This window comes from Culex pipiens, chromosome 1 (genome assembly GCF_016801865.2).
Source record: "Culex pipiens pallens isolate TS chromosome 1, TS_CPP_V2, whole genome shotgun sequence".
Classification (NCBI taxonomy): Eukaryota; Metazoa; Arthropoda; class Insecta; order Diptera; family Culicidae; genus Culex; species Culex pipiens.
Genome location: NC_068937.1, coordinates 15,498,595 through 15,516,339, shown reverse-complemented (window position 1 = coordinate 15,516,339; position 17,745 = coordinate 15,498,595). Strand labels below are relative to the sequence as shown.

Genomic DNA, 17,745 nt, shown 5'->3' with positions numbered 1-17,745 from the left:
GTGATTCCCAGACCGAGCCACCCTCGTTGGACGATCCGGACTCACAACGTTGTAGTATCCGTTTTGCAGATCGTTGTGCAGAATCACTCCGTTCCGATTCCTCCTGCTGTTGCCCCAAACTTCATGCTTCGCGTTGAGGTCACCAGCGATGATGTACTTTGCGCTCCGCCGTGTCAGCTTCTGGATATCGCCCTTCAGTTTTGCTGCTGAACCATCTCTGGCATTCACCTGACGTGGGCAGTATGCAGCAATGAAGAGTACTGGGCCAACCGAAGTGGGAATTTCCACTCCAACGGCCTCGATGATGTCCAGCTTAAAGTGTGGCAGCCGGCGTGGCTTGAGATCACGATGAACAGCGACAAGCACACCTCCTCCTCCAGACGTGGTCCTGTCGAGCTGCGTCGCAATCTTGTAGTTTTGCAGATAAACTTTTTCACCGGGCTTCAGATGAGTTTCCGTGATGGCAGCTACGTCGATCTCCTTCTCGCGAAGAAAATCCACCAGCTCTAAATTCTTTCTCCTAATGGAGCAAGCGTTCCAATTCAGCAGCTTGAGAGACCTACGATCCATACTGGATGACAAACGAGGTCAGCACTTCAATCTGCTGGGTCTTGGTTTTGCATCCACGCAGTGCAGCGGACATCTGTTTGAAAATATTGAGGAGTTCGGTTGAGGTGTAAAGATCATTACCATTTTCCTCAACTGCTGATTCTTGGGTTGGTCTTGGCTCCTGGCTGAAGCCCGGTGGTGGCGGTCTCGGCTCGTGGCTGGAACCCGGCCGTGGATGATTCATCTCAGCTCTCTTCCTGGGATCCAACGGTAACGGTGCCAAGTTCGGGACCTGGCGTCGCGGTTGAAGAGGTGGAAAATTTTGCTCCACCAGGGCTGGAGGAGTTCTACGACGCTGAGGCTGATTCTTCGTCGATGCTTGCTGCCGAATTTTCACGAACTCAGCTCTCTTGGGGCACTTTCGGTCGGTTGACGAGTGCTCACCGTTGCAGTTGAGGCACTTCACCAGCGAATCTTGGATGCACTGGGATGTGATGTGCGCATCGGTACCACATTTGGCGCAACGACGCTTCAGGTGGCAGTTCTTACCTCCGTGCCCGAAGCCCAGGCAGTTGAAGCATTGTGTGACGTCACGATGCACTGGTCGGTATCGCTCCCACGACACGATAATGTTGAAAACCGCTCGAATTGCCTTCAGCTCAGGAAGCGTCGTCGATCCCTTAGCCAAATGCAGCAGGTAGAGCTGGTCACGGTACTTGATGTCTTTGTTGCGTCGGCTCATTTTGTGCACGGCCAACACATCCAGTTTCAAAACTTTTAGCTCGGCAGCTAATTCCTCCACTGGCATGTCGTACAGACCTCTGACGACGATTTTGTACGGCTTATCCATGACGACATCATGGGTAAAGTACTCCGCCTCGTTTTCGGTCAAGTAATCCTTGACCAGTTGATAGTGCTGCCTGGATTGCACCAGCACCTTAAATCCGTCCTGACACAGACGAATGTTGCCTTGGACTTTCCCAGACTTGATGAGTTCAACCAGCCCCGCTCGAAAGTCGATCGTAGCTGCTGATTGCCGCACATAAAAAGGAGGCAGTTTCTCCTTTCGCTGTTTCACTTCATTCTCCTTTGCTTCCGCTACCTGGTCCTCGTCAGGCAGTCCAGCAAACTTGTTGTTCTTCAAAAGCTGCTCCTCGTGCGATGAAGAGTTCTCCTCCTCCTCATCCATCGGTACAGTACCGTCGCTCTTTTTCGTCTTTTTGCTGTTCGATGTCACTTCCAAAAGCACCTTCCTCTTGGAAATCCCCGGTTTTTGGCCATCAGTTGAGGCCTCAACCTTCCTTTTGGAAATTCCCACTTTTTTGCCTGCTTGAGCCGCAGGTAGGGCAATATTGCCGGCGTTTTGCGCCGGGACGCGACGAGTCATGTTGATTCAGACAACCTTCACCAACGAATGCTCGGATAACAATCAGGGTTGGATTGAGGTTTCTGGGTGTTTGTGAAATTGAGTTAGTTGTGACCTGTGTTTGTTTTAAAATGGCTAACTTGACTTAATACTTGCCGTCGAATTGTCTGGCGAAAACAATAGAAATTAAACAGTTGTATTTCCATTATAGATGTTAAAAAACTTCATCATCCCGGTACGAGAATCGCACTCACGACCTCTGGATTGGAAACCCAGCACGCCGCTAGTCGAAACCCATCCCCTACCGGTCAGTATTCCCAGTGAGCATATTTACTCTTTTAAGGGATCTGACTTTGCCGAGCCAGACAGGAATCGAACCCATCACCTTCCGCATACAAGGCGAAACCCGTAACCTCACGGCCACGGAAGCTCGGCCAATTTGTTGCAATTTGTTTTAACGTTTTTGAGTATTTTGTGTATTTGGAGCATTTGGAGCCAATTCAAGACCACAAAACCTAAACCATTTTTATTGTTATGGTTTTTTTCAAAGCTTTTTCAAAATAAAATAAAAATGGCATGCATTTAAATTTTTCTAGTATTTTGAGATTTTTTTTTTAATATTTTGCATATTTTAAATATTTGACGTATTTTCAGTAATTGGAATAATCTATTTTTTAAATTGTTATCAATTTTCTTCCATTTTTTTTAAAGCATTTGCTAATTTCGAGTTTTTTGAGTGTTCGAGTATTTTGAATGTTTTGCGTATTTCAGTATTTGAAGTATACTGGAGTGATTGGAATATGTTGAGTTTTTTGAGTAATTTAGTTTTAAAGTATTTTGAGGATTGTACCATTCTTGCAAATTTTGGGCGAATTGATTTTTTTGTAATTCTGTCAATTTTGAAAAATTTTATTGTTTTTTTTTAATTTTGATAAATTCGGTAATTTAGATTTTAGATTTTTTAATTATTCGGATAACAACCAGCATCCGGCTGAAAAACTCTGTAATAAAACAAAATGGATAACTTTAACAATTGTTTAAACATTGAAAATTATGATTTTTTTTATATTTTGTGTTCTTTCTGTATTTTGGGTGTTTCAAGCATATGGGGTCAACATAAACCCTCAAACCTATTTTTTTTTAATTATTGAAATATTTTGAGTATTTTTAGTATTTGGAGTATTTAGAGCATTTTTATAATGTCTTGTATTTTAAGAATTTTGAATTTCTATTGCAAATTTTGACCGCTTTGAAAATTTAAGTAATTATGACAATTTTGAAAATTTAGAAAAAATATTAGCTTTGAAAATTGCAAAAAATTTTAAATTTAAAAAAAAATTAAAATTTTGATAATTTTGAATATTTATAAAAAGCTCTGCGAGTCTTTTTTTTTGCTGTATCGGAGTCTGCTCGGAATGTAGCTCTAAGATTTGATAGTTTTAAGATATTTTGTGTTTGATAAATTTTGATTTTTTTATAATACCTACTTAGATAACCAGAGGCTTTGGCGATTTTTGAAAATTTTGGTAAATTATGGTAATTTTGATGATTTTGATAATTTTGATCATTTTGATCAATTTGATCATTTCGATAATTTTGATCATTTTGATCATTTTGATTATTTTGATCATTTTGATAGTTTTGATAATATGGATAATTTTGATCATTTTGGGTATTTTGAGAATTTTGATGATTTGATAATTTTGATAATTTTGATCATTTTGATCAATTTGATCATTTCGATAATTTTGATCATTTTGATCATTTTGATCATTTTGATCATTTTGATAATTTTGGTAATTTTGATAATTTTGATAATTTTGAAAACTTTCATCATTTGGATCATTTGATAGTTTTGATATTTTGATAATTTTGATCATTTAGATAGTTTTGATAATTTTGATGATTTTGCTAATTTTGGTAAACTTGATAATTTTGATAAATTTAATAATTTTAATAATTTTGATAATTTTGATCATTTTGATAATTTTGGTAATTTTGATAATTTTGAAAACTTTCATCATTTGGATCATTTGATAGTTTTGATATTTTGATAATTTTGATAATTTTGATATTTTGATAATTTTGATAATTTAGATAATTTTAGTTATTTTGGTAATTTTGATAATTTTGATAATTTTGATAATTTTGATAATTTTGATAATTTTGATAATTTTGATAATTTTGATAATTTTAATAATTTTGTCAATTTTGATAATTTTGATAATTTTGATAATTTTAATAATTTTGATGATTTTGATAATTTTGATAATTTTGATAATTTTGATAATTTTGATAATTTTGATAATTTTGATAATTTTGATAATTTTGATAATTTTGATAATTTTGATAATTTTGATAATTTTGATAATTTTGATAATTTTGATAATTTTGATAATTTTGATAATTTTGATAATTTTGATAATTTTGATAATTTTGATAATTTTGATCATTTTGATCATTTTGATCATTTTGATCATTTTGATAATTTTGATAATTTTGATAATTTTGATAATTTTGATAATTTTGATAATTTTTATCATGTTGATCATTTTGATCATTTTGATAGTTTTGATAATTTTGATCATTTTGATAATTTTGATCATTTTTATAGTTTTGATAATTTTGATGATTGTGCTAATTTTGAAAATCTTGATCATTTTGATAATATTGATAATTTTGATCATTTTGATTGTTTTGATAATTGTGATAATTTTGATGATTTTGCTAATTTTGACAATTTTGATAATTTTGATCTTTTTGATCATTTTAATAATTTTGATCATTTTGATAATTTTGGAAATTTCGCTAAGTTTGAAAATTTTCATCATTTTGATAGCTTTGATAATTTTGATGATTTTGATGATTTTGATGATTTTGAAAATTTTGATAATTTTGATAATTTGGATAATTTAGAAAATTTTGATAATTTTGATGATTTGATAATTTTGATAAGTTTGATAATTTTGATAATTTTGATAATTTTGATAATTTTGATAATTTTGATAATTGTGATATAATGATGATTTTGAATGATTTATATCAAAGTATTCTGAATTTTTTTTTGCGAATTTTGACTGTTTTGAAAATTTTGGAAATAAATATTTTAAGTATTTGGCAAGTTTTGATAAAATTTTGGAAATTTTGATGATTTGGTAGTTTAGATTATTTTGGTATGTCTGCTTATAATAACAACTATTTTTTTTGAATATTTTGAGAATTTTCCGTTTTTTTGTTTAAATTTTGATAGTTTTGCTGTTTTTTTATAACTTTGAATGATTTTTAAAACATATGATTTTGAATATTTTGAGATTTTTGTTTTTTTTTTTTTGTTATTTTGATCTAGTTTAATCTTGACAGTTGTAATTTTTTTGAGAATTTTGCTAATTTTATGTATTTTAAGAATTTTAGTAATTAAATTGAAGTATTTCTTATATTTTGAGTATTTTTAATTTGGGATGGTTTTTGTTAATTTCTTAGAGTATTTACAAAGTTTTTACAGAATTGATTTTGTTTTGTGTGAGTAGTTTGAGTATTTTGGGTATTTTGAGCGTTTCACATTTGAAGTATTTTGTGTTTCGCAATTGTTTATTATTGTGTTTATTTTTGTTTTTCTGGACCCCTCAAAATATCAGCCATCATCTCCATCACTCCAACTGTACTACTTGTACCGATAATTCAACGAAACCCTGCACCCACATTGAAGATAGTATCGCATCGCTTGAAACACGCGCGCGCCCGCAAATGTAACTGACCACCACCTTCTTTGGCCACCACTTTGGCACCATCACTACAACTCACCCCATACGGGTCGGGGTTGGGCGTATAATTTATACGATGGTCATCGCGAGAGAGAGCGACGGAACCCGTGCTGTGCCCCTAATTTACGACAGTCAACCGAGGCCTGATAGAAAAATTATTACACTTGAAAGGTTGTAAATTTTTGGAGCAACCTAGAACTACATGACTTGCTCAAAGTGACCTACCTGATTCTGCACGGTGATGGTCAGCAGGTGCCGCTGCAACTCGACAATGTTCGTCTCCAGCAGGATGGCGGCGATCTTCTTCGAGTCCGTCATCCGCACCTTGTTGACCCGGGCCGGCGAGCTGAGCAGACCGTCCAGCTTGCCGAGGGCGGCGGCATCGGGACTAGTAGGATGGTGGTCCGCCGCTTCCGCCTTGGCGCTACTTTTGACGATGGGGGCAAAGCTGGAACCGGCGCGGGTAGCGGACGGTTTAAGTAGGTGCTGCTGACTGTTGGAGGAGGGTGACGAGGTCGTCGAGGTGGACAGATGGAGCGTCGTCGTGGTCGAGTCCGTTGACGAGTGTTTCCGCAGTAGGCCGACGCCGCTGCTCGGGGTGAGCGTCTGGAGGTGTCGACTTTTGATGGAATCGGGGGAACTGTTGGGGGAAGACAGGTTAGGTTAGTTCTGAGAATTTGGAGTTCCTGGATGGTTTGTACTCACCTAGGCGCACTCTTATTTACAAACTGCTGGTGGAGATCATGAATCTTAGTGTTAAGCTCTAGCTTCTGACTTAGCGCGGCCTGCAGCTGGCCCTCGAGGTCGCGCTTGGCCGCCGCCAGCACGTCCACGTCGTCCTGCATCTTGGTGGCCCGTATCCGGCTCGCCATCGCCTCGGCCTCGTAGTCCGAGAGCTGCTCAAACAGTCGGTCCCGCTCTTTGCGCAGGATTTGTACATCGTCCTTATTTACAACGTCCACCAGGAGCTGGTTCTGGAAGGTTTTCGCCAGGCCACCCACCGTCGTCGTCGGGGCCGCGTGATGGTGATGGGGAAGGTTGCCACTACTGCTACTACTGCTACCGCTACTACCGCTATGAATATGATGATGATTATTGTTAGAACTATTGCTACTACTACTGCTGCCGCCGCCGGCCGTCGCGACGTTCTGCCCCACGACGTTCTGGTTCTGGTTCAGCACATTTGTTCGACACTTTTCCCGCTCCAGCTGCTGCAGCGCGTCCACCTCCTCCCGGAGTCGATTGCTTTTCCTATGTATCACATCTAGTAAATTCCACAGCTCGTCCTCGGTGTCCAGCCGCTGCTGATGGCTCGCCGCCGCCGCCGTATTTGATACGTTGCCCCCCTGCAGCAGCAGCACGCCGCCGCCGTTCCCCGTCGACGACGAGGCACTGTGGGTCTCCTTCGACGAGGACGTCTCCGTCGAGAAGCCCGAGTCCTGAATTACGACGCTGCCGCTGCTCTGCGCGTCGCCGCTCTTTGGTTCCTTCCGGTGGCCGCCGCTGCCACTGCCACTGCCGCCACCTCCCCCGCTGCTGCCCCCACTCTGCGAGTTGCTCCGACTTCGGCTGATCAGCGAGGACGAGTGGGGCTGGTGGTGGTGCTGGTGGTGGTGATGGTGGTGAGGATGGTGGATATCGGTGGTGGTGGTGGTGCTGGAGACTACGACGACGCCGCCGCTGGTCGATGTCCCGCCGCTGACCTGGTGCGAGAGGTGATCCTTGGCGGTCAGTTTCCGCCGCGTGCGGATTCCGGGCTCCCACTCGCGTCGGCTGCGGGAAGAGAGGAAAGAGGGCATTGTTAGTGGAATTATCTGGTTTGTTACACGAAGTTTGACACGTCGCATGGTCATTTTGAGTGGTTCTACCAAATGTCCCCTATGGAACCGGTATCCGGAACATCCGGAATGGTCCGATATCACTTAAAAATATTATGAATTCTTAAGTTATATCACGTTAATTCCACGAAGTTTGATACGTCGTATGATCATTTTGAGGGGTTCTGCGAAATGACTTCAACGGAACCGGTATCCGGAACATCCGGAATGGTTCGACACTACTTGAAAAAAATAGTATTATATAGTCTAAAAATAAATTTCAAGTTAATTCCCCGAAGTTTGATATGTCGCAAGCTCATTTTGAGTGGTTCTGGGAACTGACCGCAACGGAACCGATATCCGGAACATCCGGAAAGGTCCGATATCACTTGAAAAAATATTATAAATTCTAAAGTTAATATCAGGTTAATTTCACGAAGTTTGACACGTCGCATGATAATTTTGAATGGTTCTGCGAAATAACCTCCACAGAACCGGTATCCGGAACATCCGGAATGGTTCGACACTACTTGAAAAAAAAAGGTATTATAAATTCTAAAGTTAATTTCAGGTCAATTCCAAGAAGTTTGATATGTCACATGGTCATTTTGAGTGGTTCTTCGAAATGAAATTAACGGAACCGGTATCCGGGACATTCGGAATGGTCCGACACTACTTAAAAAAATCGTATTATAAATCCTAAAGTTAAAATCTGATTGATTCCACGAAGTTTGATTTGTCGCATGATTTTTTAAAGTGGTTCTGCGAAATGACCTCAACGGAACCGGTATCCGGAACATCTGGAATGGTCCGACACCACTTAATAAAAGTGGTGTCTAAGTAAATTCTAAAGTTAATATCAGATTAATTCCACAAAGTTTGAGTGGTTATGCGAAATGAGCTCAACGGAACCGGTATCCGGAACATCCGGAATGGTCCACCACCACTTAAAAAATAGCATTATAAATTCTAAAAATAATATCAGGTTGATTCCACGAAGTTTGATATGCCGCAAGATCATTTTTAGTGGTTCGGCGAAATGACCTGAACGGAACCTGTATCCGGAAAATCCGGAATGGTTCTAAACTACTTTACAAAATTGAGTATAAATTCTAATGTTAATTTCAGGTACACTCCACGATATTTGATATGTCGCATGATCATTTCGAGTGGTTCTACGGAATGACCTCATCGGAACCGGTATCTGGAAAATCCGGAACGGACGTAACTCGATATGGCATCCGGAGTAAATATCACGTTGATTCCACGAATTTTGATATGTTGCATGATATATTTGAGTGGCTCTTCGAAATGACCTCAACGGAACCGGAATCTGGAACTTCCGGAACGGCCATATTTTCACTGATTCTATTTAAAAATAGTTATTTCTGCTTCTAAAGTTAACATCACGTTGATTCCATAAAGTTTGACACGTCGCATGATAATTTCAACTGGTTTTACGAAATGACCTCAGTAACCTAAAGAGAACCTATATCCGGAACATCCGAAAAACTAAAGTTTGATTATTTCTTTAAAAAAAAATCAAAATTGATTCTGGAGTAAAAATAAAATTGATTACACGAGGTTTGAAACGTCGCATTACTATTTTGAGTGGTTCTACGAAATGACCTCACAGACCTCAAGGAATTTTTTATCTGGAACATCCGGAATAACCATATTTTGATTGGTTCTACAGAAAAAAAAGTGAAATTATTTCCGGAACAAATACCAGGTAAGTTCCATTTCGAGTGCTTTTATGATTTTTTTAAATTCTCAAAATGGATTCAGGAACAAATATCACGTTCTTTCTACGAGGCTCCGAATGATCTAAAAGGAACAAGTATCCGTAACATCCGGAAAGGCCATTTCATTTGAAGAAACTTAGAATGAATTTTGTAGTAAATATCAGTTTTGTTCCATAATGTTTGACACTCCTCATGTTGTTTATATTGGTACAAAAAATGACCTCAATGGCCTCAAGAGATCTGGAAATCGGAACATCCGGAATGGCCATGTTATGATTTGAATATATGAAGAAACTCAGTATTGAATCTTCAGTAAATATCCGATTTGATGATGTTTAATGATTACACAATGTTTGACATGTCGCATGACAATTTTGAGTGTTTTTTTTAAATGACCTCAATGACCTAAACGGAAACTAAATCCGAAACATTCAAAATTGCCATATTTTGACTATTCCCTTGAAAAACTAATTATTGATATCAGATTGATGTCACGGCAAGCAACAAGATAATTTTGAGTTATTTTCTACCTCTATGACCTAAAGGGAATCATTATTTTGAGTGGTTTTAAGAAATGAGCTCAATGACCTAAACAATGACCTATTTTGAAAATTGCCATGTTTCGGTTGTTTTTTTTTTTAAAGAAACTCAGTATTGTTTCTGAAGTGATTGCAAGGTTGATCCCACGATGTTTGACATACCACGTGATAATTTTGAATGTTTTTTAGAAATGACCTCAATGACCTAAACGGAAACTGAATCCGGCACATTCAAAATTGCCATTTTTTGACTAGGCCATTTAAAAAAAACGAAGTATTGGTAACAGTTTGATGTCACGACAAGCAACATGAAAATTTTGAGTTAATTTTAAGAAATGACCTCAATGAACTAAATGGAATCATCATTTTGAGTGGTTTTAAGAAATGACCTCAATGACCTAAACGGAACCGGAATCCGGAACATCCGAAATTGCCATTTTTTACGTTTTCCTTAAAAAAACTAAGTGTTGATTCGTAAGTTAATATCAATTGGATGTCACGACATGTTTCACAATTTTTTTTCAAGAAATTGCCTCAATGACCTAAAGGGAATCATAATCCGGAACATCCAAAATGGCCATGTCTTAACTGGTTCTTTTAGAAGAAACTCATTATTGACTCTGAAGTGAATGTCAAGTTGATCCCTCGCAGTTTGACATGCCACATAATGATTTTGAGTGGTTGTAAGAAATTTCCTCAATGACCTCCTAAACGGAATCGGAATCCGGGACATTCAGAATTACCACATTTTGACTGGTTCAATAAAAAAAACTATGTATCGATTATGTAGTCAATATAGGGGGATGGCGTCGCTATTTATAGACCACATTTTCCACTTTTTCTCATCGAAACCGACTACTTTATCGACTTCATTTTGCTGGGCGAGATAGGACGCCGTCTATTTTTAGACGATGACTCAGCAATTTTCCACTCTTGCGCTTAAAAAAACCAGGTGGCAGCACGATGTAACGCCACGTCCACGTTGGTTACAAGATGTTTGTTTTGAGTTGTTCTAAGCAATGTCCTCAATGACCTAATAACCTTATCGGTGTTGGGACATCCAAAATTTTCATATAATGAATCTGTCACTATTTGAAAATAAAAAATCAGTATTAATTCAAAGTTCCTAAAAGTTACCTCAACGACCTATGACCTAATGGCCTATAGGGTCATTAGATCATTAACTTGCAATATTTTGACTGAACATAATACGACTTCTGTAGAGAATATCTGATTGTTTCAAAGAGGTTTAGGAATCGTACAAGAAATTTTAGTGTTTTTACGGAATGACCTAAACAAATCCGATGTTTGGGTCATTCGAAGTTGCCTATTTTTAGCTGGTTGCTTTTCCGAAGGTCCTAGAACCAAACTCACCTAGACGCCAATGATGACGAGGGGATCCCGGTGAGTGTGCTGTTGGCGGCGGATGCGGATGCCATCTTCGTTTTAAGGTCGGGAAAGGTTTCGATAACCAGATCGCGGAATTCCAATAGAGCGCCGACTTCATTCTGCAATTCCTGAAACAACAAAAAAAAAACGAGGAGAAAAGGTTATTAAAACTGCGATTCAAAGTAGCTGCTCTCATATCTCGCTTTTAATCGGCGAGAGCCATTGTTATGGGGTTCCTTTTTGGGGTTATGTTATTTCAAGGTTATCTCGGCGCTTCCAAAAACAATAACATCACACCACATAATAGCCGGGTTCGCCAAAAATAAACCACCAAAACGAGACTTAACACCGCGAATGACCTAGAGGACGGGGCGAAAAAAAAACCCGTTTCATTCATTTTTCTCACCCTCCCCACTCGGTTTATGATTCAACGCTTAACGGGATATTATTAAAGCAAGGGAGCGCGGTTCCCCTTAATGATCCGTCAGATATAAGAAGCGATGGAGAGGTCAAGATCTCTCGAATCCATTAAGGCGAAACAAAAACAACATTAAAGTTGGCGAATTCTCGGCTTCTGTCTGGAAAAATTAGACAAAAGAAAAAAAGAAGAAACGCCTGAACTACAAAGAGCATTATTTTTTTGAGGTTATGGAAGATGGACGCACGCCATAGTTCTGTTCGGTTTAATTTATTTCCGATTTATTTTTCTTCATTTCATTCTTGGCGCTCATTAGCGGAATGAGCGGCGAAAGAGCTGCTTAGGGTGGTATGCAGTTTAAAAAAAAGGTTAGTTCTCGGATTTGCCACCACGTGTGGTGGCGCTTTTGTAAAGAGGGGTTCCAGAATTAACCACCAGGTGTCAGCACTGTTTTGAAACTTAAATTTTTGATAAATTTTGGAAGTGGTATTAAATCAAAAGCTGTTGTTAAAAACTATTATTAAAAAATGGATCAAAATTATTTTCAAAAGAGCTGCATACCACCCTTTTTTGCTCAACTCAAATCAAGAAGTGAATTGGCACTTTCTAAAAGCAACACGATAAAGCAGACAAACATTCTTCATCAACTGGTGCTAATTTTTCTGGATCAGGAAAGCCTCCATCTTTCAGTTTGATATTGTGCTAATGACACGATTGTTACGGACCACGGTGGTGGTGAAACTGGATGAAAATGTGCCAAAAGTGGGCGAGTTGTTGAGAAATGGCGTGGAGTGAAATTTGCTACATTTATTTTTCGGCAATTAGTGCTAAGCGTAAATTTTGTGCTTTTTTGACGTTTTGCCGGTATGGTATTTAAATGATTTTTTTGGAATTCGGGTAAAGTTACCATTTTTTGGTTGTTATTATTGTTCAACCTCAAACATTAAAACGGGTCATGAGAGAAGTTATTAATACAAAAATTTGGTTTTCTCAAGTTGTTCTATTTTTATTATTTTTTTTTTAAATTTACGAAACAATTCTTTACGCTGAAATCATTCCAGGACGGCTATGAAATTATGAGAAAATAATTTTTTATTTGTATTTTAATTAAACTGTAAATAAAAACAAACCTTTTTAAATTTTTAAGAAGTTTTTAAACCAACTCCACAGCTAGACCCTACGGCAAACTTAATCCAATCAAAAATCGATACAAAATATGCCCCCACAATGAACGTGTGTCTGGGCATGTCTACGACTGCCGACACATAGCTGTAGGGCTTGTCTCCAGCATAATTACGTTAATTTCCGAAGCACAGACACACAAACCATGTTTAGGGTTGGCGAGACACGTGCTAATCCTCAGCTGCCACACGTGAAGTCCGGAAGAGCCACAGATAAAAATCGAAAAAATCCAGTAAATAATTTTGCTAATTTCAACTGTTTTTTTGTTGAATTAGCTTAAAAATTGTAGATTAAAAAAAAGTAAGCAATTAAATTTTAGTGATGGTTTTGTTTTTTCCGACTAAAATATTAGTTGATTTTGCCAAAAAAGTTGTTGAGTTAGACAAGTCTTCATTTTTTAACTGTGTCAGCCCATATTTTTGCTACTCCAGATAAGTTATTAGTTAAACTGAAAATTGGATTCTTCCGTGTAGATAGCCCACCTGGGGTGACACGTTGCATCGAGCTCAAAAGGGTGGAGTGACAACAGATTAGGTGTTACAGCATAATTGAGGTTAGGTCGCGTTGAGTATAGGTAACTTTGTTGGCACACTTCGTTGGCACACGCCAACTGGCAACTTATTCAGTGCGATTTTGGTCTGCACGCATGATTACCATACGAGGTCGTTTGTGTGGGTTTTAGAATGAAGTTTGGAGTGAGAGGAAGAAGGTACTTGAGTAGGAATGCTTCAGAAGGTATAGAGTGGAATAGCATCTGCATATCAGTTTGGGCATTTGCAATTGCGCTGCAGATTTTTTGAAAGACGAATTGCCAAATGCTTGCATGTACTTTTGAAGCAGGGAAGAATTCATAAATCAATTAGACGCTAGACTGATTCAAAATTTATCGGTTATAATCTGATTGATTTTAAAACATTCTACACATTGTTAAAAGGCAAAATTATAAAATTAATACTAAAATTTTAGGAATATTTAAAATTTAACGCTCAAGAAAATTAATAAAAGGGTTTTTTTTTAATTTTTCTAGCCAACACGTTTGAAATATAAAAAGAAATGAAATGTCTGTTTGAAAATTTGATGAAACCTCTTTAAAAAATGATTTATACTTAATTTACACTTGAGCAAGTTACCTTAAGTCAAGTGTCATTTGCAAACGAAGCCATTTGTCGATTGATTCAAGATAAGTAAAGAAATAAATTTCAAAAAGGCAGGCTTCGTTTGGCTAGGATTTTAAAATTTTAAAACCCAAGGATTTCCAGCATCGTCATAGTAATCCAGCATTACATACCCGAGTTTTGAGAAAGTAATTCTGTAATTCTAAATTACTAAATAGTTTCTTTTAAATGTAATTCCAGTGATTTTCATGAAATATTACGGTGATCAAAAGAAATCTTGGTAGTGTTTTTTTTACCATTTTTTTCCTTTTTCAACATCTTTATCTTTTTTTTAAACATTTTAAACACTTTTAAATTTTTCAATATTATTTTTTATGTTCTTTTCAATTGACCTATTTATTGAATCCTATCAAGTTCCACAAATTATGTCATTTTAAAGAAGACAACAAAATCAACAAAATCAACAAAATCAACAAAATCAACAAATTCAACAAAACAACAAAATCAACAAAATCAACAATATCAGCAAAATCAAACAAATTAACAAAATAAACAGCATAATTACGTTAATTTCCAGCAAATTAACAAAATCAGCAAAATCTGCAAAATCAACAAAATCAACAAAATCAACAAAATCAACAAAATCAACAAAATCAACAAAATCAACAAAATCAAGAAATTCAAGAAATTCAAGAAACTCAGGAAATTCAAGAAAATCAAGAAATTAAGAAAATTCAAGAAATTCAAAAAAAATAAGAAAATCATAAAAATTCAAGAAATTTAAGAAATTCAAGAAATTCAAGAAATTCAAGAAATTCAAGAAATTCAAGAAATTCAAGAAATTCAAGAAATTCAAGAAATTCAAGAAATTCAAGAAATTCAAGAAATTCAAGAAATTCAAGAAATTCAAGAAATTCATGAAATTTAAAAAAATCAAGAAATTCAAGAAATTCAAGAAATTCAAGAAATTCAAGAAATTCAAGAAATTCAAGAAATTCAAGAAATTCAAGAAATTCAAGAAATTCAAGAAATTCAAGAAATTCAAGAAATTCAAGAAATTCAAGAAATTCAAGAAATTCAAGAAATTCAAGAAATTTAAGAAATTCAAGAAATTCAAGAAATTCAAGAAATTCAAGAAATTCAAGAAATTCAAGAAATTCAAGAAATTTAAGAAATTTAAGAAATTCAAGAAATTCAAGTTATTCGAGAAATTCAAGAAATTCAAGAAATTTAAGAAATTTAAGAAATTCAAGAAATTTAAGTTGTTCGAGAAATTTAAGAAATTCAAGAAATTCAAAAAATTCAAGAAATTCAGGAAATTCAGGAAATTCAAAAAAATCAAGAAATTCAAATAATTCAAGAAATTTAAGAAATTCAAAAAATTTAAGAAATTTGAGAATTCTGTGTGTGTGACAAAGCCTGAACCAGTCTACTCTCAGCCAATTCCCACCAATCACCCGAGCTCATTCAGTCGCTGTTCTTGGCCAGAATGGATTATTGCAAAAAAGGCAACATCTCCACATGAACTCCTCACATCGTCATCGCCATTGCCAACAATTGCACTCTTCCCTCGCGCGGAGGTGGAGCTTTTGGGGATGGTTTCTTCTCGGTTTGAAATGTCGAACGAGCGCTCCTCTTCAGCGAGAAGCCAGTTTTCAACCGTGCTTAAAAAGGTCAAAGTCTCGATGCGGTGAGGATGTTCTAGCCATTTTTGGACATTCGCCAAAAAATTGCCCGCCCCGACTTGGTTTGAACTCGTTGAAACACCGTTGCGTAACTTCCTCTCTCACTCTCGTTAAGCCCTTCAATAGCCCGCAGGGCTTATAAGCCCTAAGGGTGCGCGCTAAGCCTCTAGTTGGTCATAAGTAGACATTAAGAACCGTGGGGCTAGTGGACTAGTGGAAATAATTACGCCATTATCGCGGTGTAAGCCAAGACTAGCTAAGGCAGGAACCCCCACTCGAGAAAGAGTGCATCCAAGCCCTGAAACTGCAGTTTTGCAGCGTTATGCATGCAGAAATATCGATTATCGATTGCCGACTAGACTAGACAGTCAGGCCCGTAGGTTGCCCACCAACGGCTGCGAGGCCACTTCTTCGAAGTGAAGACATCTTGAGAAATTGGTTCGCTTCTTCGCCTCTTATTCTTCTTCAACACGGACACGACCTGGCAATAAAGGAAATATGAAAGATGGCGATAAGTGGGTGTGGTTCAGCACGTGTACCTTGGAACACGTCCGTGGACCATGGCTGGCTGCTGAGCTTGGAGCTCGTCTGACACCGTCCTTTTTGTGGAGAAGAGTTCTTTGGTGTGCGATGTGTTCCCGTGGGGTGAGGTTGGAATAGCTCTATTGTGTGAGACTTTCACGACAAGCAGATTTACAAAAGCATCATTCAAGAATAATTCATGAAAAAATAAATCCCCAATGAAAACTAAAACTCAGAATTTAAATATTTTTCCTCAATTGTTTGCTATGTGAAGAAAATTCAATAATGCGCTCAAAACATAAGACAGGGGTTCAACTATTTAGATTCTTGGAAGATCTAAATGAATTTTGTATTTTTGTATTTTTGTATTTTTGTATTTTTGTATTTTTGTATTTTTGTATTTTTGTATTTTTGTATTTTTGTATTTTTGTATTTTTGTATTTTTGTATTTTTGCATTTTTGTATTTTTGTATTTTTGTATTTTTGTATTTTTGTATTTTTGTATTTTTGTATTTTTGTATTTTTGTATTTTTGTATTTTTGTATTTTTGTATTTTTGTATTTTTGTATTTTTGTATTTTTGTATTTTTGTATTTTTGTATTTTTGTATTTTTGTATTTTTGTATTTTTGTATTTTTGTATTTTTGTATTTTTGTATTTTTGTATTTTTGTATTTTTGTATTTTTGTATTTTTGTATTTTTGTATTTTTGTATTTTTGTATTTTTGTATTTTTGTATTTTTGTATTTTTGTATTTTTGTATTTTTGTATTTTTGTATTTTTGTATTTTTGTATTTTTGTATTTTTGTATTTTTGTATTTTTGTATTTTTGTATTTTTGTATTTTTGTATTTTTGTATTTTTGTATTTTTGTATTTTTGTATTTTTGTATTTTTGTATTTTTGTATTTTTGTATTTTTGTATTTTTGTATTTTTGTATTTTTGTATTTTTGTATTTTTGTATTTTTGTATTTTTGTATTTTTGTATTTTTGTATTTTTGTATTTTTGTATTTTTGTATTTTTGTATTTTTGTTTTTTTGTATTTTTGTATTTTTGTATTTTTGTATTTTTGTATTTTTGTATTTTTGTATTTTTGTATTTTTGTATTTTTGTATTTTTGTATTTTTGTATTTTTGTATTTTTGTATTTTTGTATTTTTGTATTTTTGTATTTTTGTATTTTGTATTTTTGTATTTTTGTATTTTTGTATTTTTGTATTTTTGTATTTTTGTATTTTTGTATTTTTGTATTTTTGTATTTTTGTATTTTTGTATTTTTGTATTTTTGTATTTTTGTATTTTTGTATTTTTGTATTTTTGTATTTTTGTATTTTTGTATTTTTGTATTTTTGTATTTTTGTATTTTTGTATTTTTGTATTTTTGTATTTTTGTATTTTTGTATTTTTGTATTTTTGTATTTTTGTATTTTTGTATTTTTGTATTTTTGTATTTTTGTATTTTTGTATTTTTGTATTTTTGTATTTTTGTATTTTTGTATTTTTGTATTTTTGTATTTTTGTATTTTTGTATTTTTGTATTTTTGTATTTTTGTATTTTTGTATTTTTGTATTTTTGTATTTTTGTATTTTTGTATTTTTGTATTTTTGTATTTTTGTATTTTTGTATTTTTGTATTTTTGTATTTTTGTATTTTTGTATT

At 35.6% G+C, this 17,745-nt stretch overlaps 1 protein-coding gene across 4 annotated transcripts in view; it reads right to left on the bottom strand.

The window, feature by feature from the left end:
• LOC120417696 (protein bunched, class 2/F/G isoform) overlaps positions 1 to 17,745 on the bottom strand; it is a 199,920-nt gene that overhangs the window by 32,611 nt on the left and 149,564 nt on the right. For all 4 annotated transcript variants that reach the window (XM_039579837.2, XM_039579838.2, XM_039579839.2 and 1 more), the window contains 3 exons: positions 11,152 to 11,294; positions 6,382 to 7,449; positions 5,902 to 6,316 (listed from right to left, as the gene is read on the bottom strand). In XM_039579837.2, coding sequence (XP_039435771.1) covers positions 5,902 to 6,316; positions 6,382 to 7,449; positions 11,152 to 11,294 — 1,626 coding nt within the window. The remainder of the gene's footprint in view (positions 1 to 5,901; positions 6,317 to 6,381; positions 7,450 to 11,151; positions 11,295 to 17,745) is intronic.